This window comes from Ascaphus truei, chromosome 3, assembly GCF_040206685.1.
Source record: "Ascaphus truei isolate aAscTru1 chromosome 3, aAscTru1.hap1, whole genome shotgun sequence".
Lineage (NCBI taxonomy): Eukaryota > Metazoa > Chordata > Amphibia > Anura > Ascaphidae > Ascaphus > Ascaphus truei.
In genome coordinates this window covers 422,317,912-422,320,348 of record NC_134485.1, presented here as the reverse complement: position 1 = coordinate 422,320,348, position 2,437 = coordinate 422,317,912, and the positions used below count along the sequence as shown (strand labels likewise).

The 2,437-nt window shown below is 39.7% G+C and overlaps 1 protein-coding gene across 1 annotated transcript; it reads right to left on the bottom strand.

Moving 5' to 3' along the window:
• Positions 1-901: 901 nt before the first annotated feature.
• On the bottom strand, positions 902-1,876 carry LOC142490830 (olfactory receptor 52E4-like). The gene has a single exon (XM_075593251.1). The coding sequence runs from the start codon at positions 1,874-1,876 to the stop codon at positions 902-904; it is 975 nt and encodes a 324-aa protein (XP_075449366.1).
• Between the last annotated feature and the right edge of the window lie 561 nt (positions 1,877-2,437).

Genomic DNA, 2,437 nt, shown 5'->3' with positions numbered 1-2,437 from the left:
AAAGCAGAGTTTAAATTATATTGCCTAACTACAGTACTATAAATCTTTTTGGGAAGCTAGTTTTGATTCTGCATACATTTATTTGTCAATTATGTCAGGCAATTTTTATTTTCATCTCCTAACAGCTTGTTTGATCTCTCATATTGTTTCAGGGACCTAGAGCCCTGTGGTATATATCCCCCAGTAAGGGAAACTGTCTTTCACCACCTTAAATAATTTGTGAGATCAAATAATCTGTTGGAAAACAAAAAAAAAATCACATACATATAAACAGACACAGACACACAGATACAGTAACTACAGATGTACATATATACAAAAACACACATGTACAGGCCTATGCAGATAAATAGACAGAGACGTAGAGAGGCAGATGTGCACACATAGACACACAGTCAAACATATATTACAGAAACACACACAGGCATGTACAGTACAGTCATATTTTTAATTTCTTGATTATTTGTGAATATTAAATTGAACTGCAGTATACTAGAATATTATTGATATTTATTGATTTCATATTGATTTCAACATACTGTACCGTACGATAATATGCTCAGAGTATTAGGCAGGAGGCAGAGCTTTAATAGAAAGGTAATAGCTGAGATATAAATGTCAGTGCCAACTGAACAATAGCTACATACTGTACATGCAGAGGGGACATGAAGCAGGGCCATTAGAAGGAGGCATGAAATATAGAAGCATATAGCCAAATATATTGACTGTTTAGTATATTTTGGCCTAAGTATTGTACATACTGTAGATAGCACAGATACATGAGGGTACATATGACATAGTGGCAACCCATCAGCCCAGTGTCTACTGCATCCATAGATATAATGTAACTGCATTTAGTAGTTCTACTCGGGCCATGTTGGCCTGAATACCCTTTTAAAAATCAGAGTGCCCATACATTTCTTGTATTCATACTCTGTGCTGTGATGCGTTTTGGACGCAGGAACTTTGCTATCTTCACTCTTATTTCCTTCATTTTCAGCCCATAGATAAGAGGATTCAGTAGTGGTGGCACCACAAGGAACTGCACGGACATGACTATCCTCAGTTCATAAGGTAATATGGTAGATTTTAAACGGTGGAGGAGTATCTCACAAAGTACATCAGTAGCAAAGTTGATGAGAGTTATCAGATGAGGAGTGCAGGTGTGCAAGGCTTTGGCTCTGGTGTCTTCTGAGGCTTTGATGCACACTCTTAGAATCTGCAAGTAAGTGTACAAGATCAGCACTGGCATCAACACAATACTTATCGCAGTGATGAAGAGGCCATAGATATTGTTCACTGCTGTATTAATGCAGGAGAGTTTTACTACAGACCAGTTGTCACAGTAGATCTTCTCTATGACCGAGCCACACAGAGGAAGCCGAATTGTCAATATAAAGTGTATGGTAAATAGGATAATAACATACAACCAGGCTGCAGCAATCAGTTTGAAAACTGTGGTTAAGGACATTATGCTGTTGTATCTTAGAGGGTTACAGATACATACATAGCGATCAAATCCCATAACTGCTAATATGGTTAGTTCACATCCCATGTAAGTATGAATGCAAAACACTTGAGTCAAGCAGCCAATGTAAGAAACTGTTTGTATTTCTGAAAGTAGATTGGCAATTAGACTGGGGAAGAAAGCAGTGCTGCCGTAGAGTCCATTTATACACAGCGCACAAATGAAGATAAACATTGGCTCTTGCAAACCTCTGTGTAACGCTACAGCAGTGATCACTGCACCATTGGATAGAATGGTCATCACATAGCCAACCAAAGCTATGATACTGTACAGATATTTTACTGTTGTCATTTCACCAAAGCCAATCATTCTGAGCATGGAAGGATGCGGGTACGTGGAATTTTCCATTGTTATTGCTCACTGGGATATCGGCTCCTATAAAAAGGAAAAGAAAACATGGAAATTAGTTGTTTGGTTCCCGCTTAAATCACATATTGTTTAATGTTTCATGTTGCCAATATATCTAAAAACAGGTTTTCTCTCTTTAATTACTCTTTTGGAGTATACATGGTGCTATACAAATGTAGCAAATATGGGAGCGGACCAGCGCCCGTAAAACCGCTATGATTTTTATTGAGACCTCCTCTTCCAAATGCTGTTTTCTGTTCTTATGTAGCACCTTCCCCCTCACCCCCCCCTCTAAGGGAGATCATGTCGCTACCCATTGTGTGTTCTGGTGCATACCTGTTGGTGTTATAGAAGGCCTGAGGGATCCGCGATGTTGTGGGGAGACATCAGGTCAGGCTTTCCTCTGGTCGTTCGTAGTCAGCACAGAGCCTCCATCCCATGAGAATCCTGGGGCAGCCAGGATGGTCCTCACAGGCAACTCAGTTCAGTGCTCAGAATCAAGCATCACACCAGGGATGGTATAACTGGAACATTATTTGGTACAGCCAACATCAAAGATCT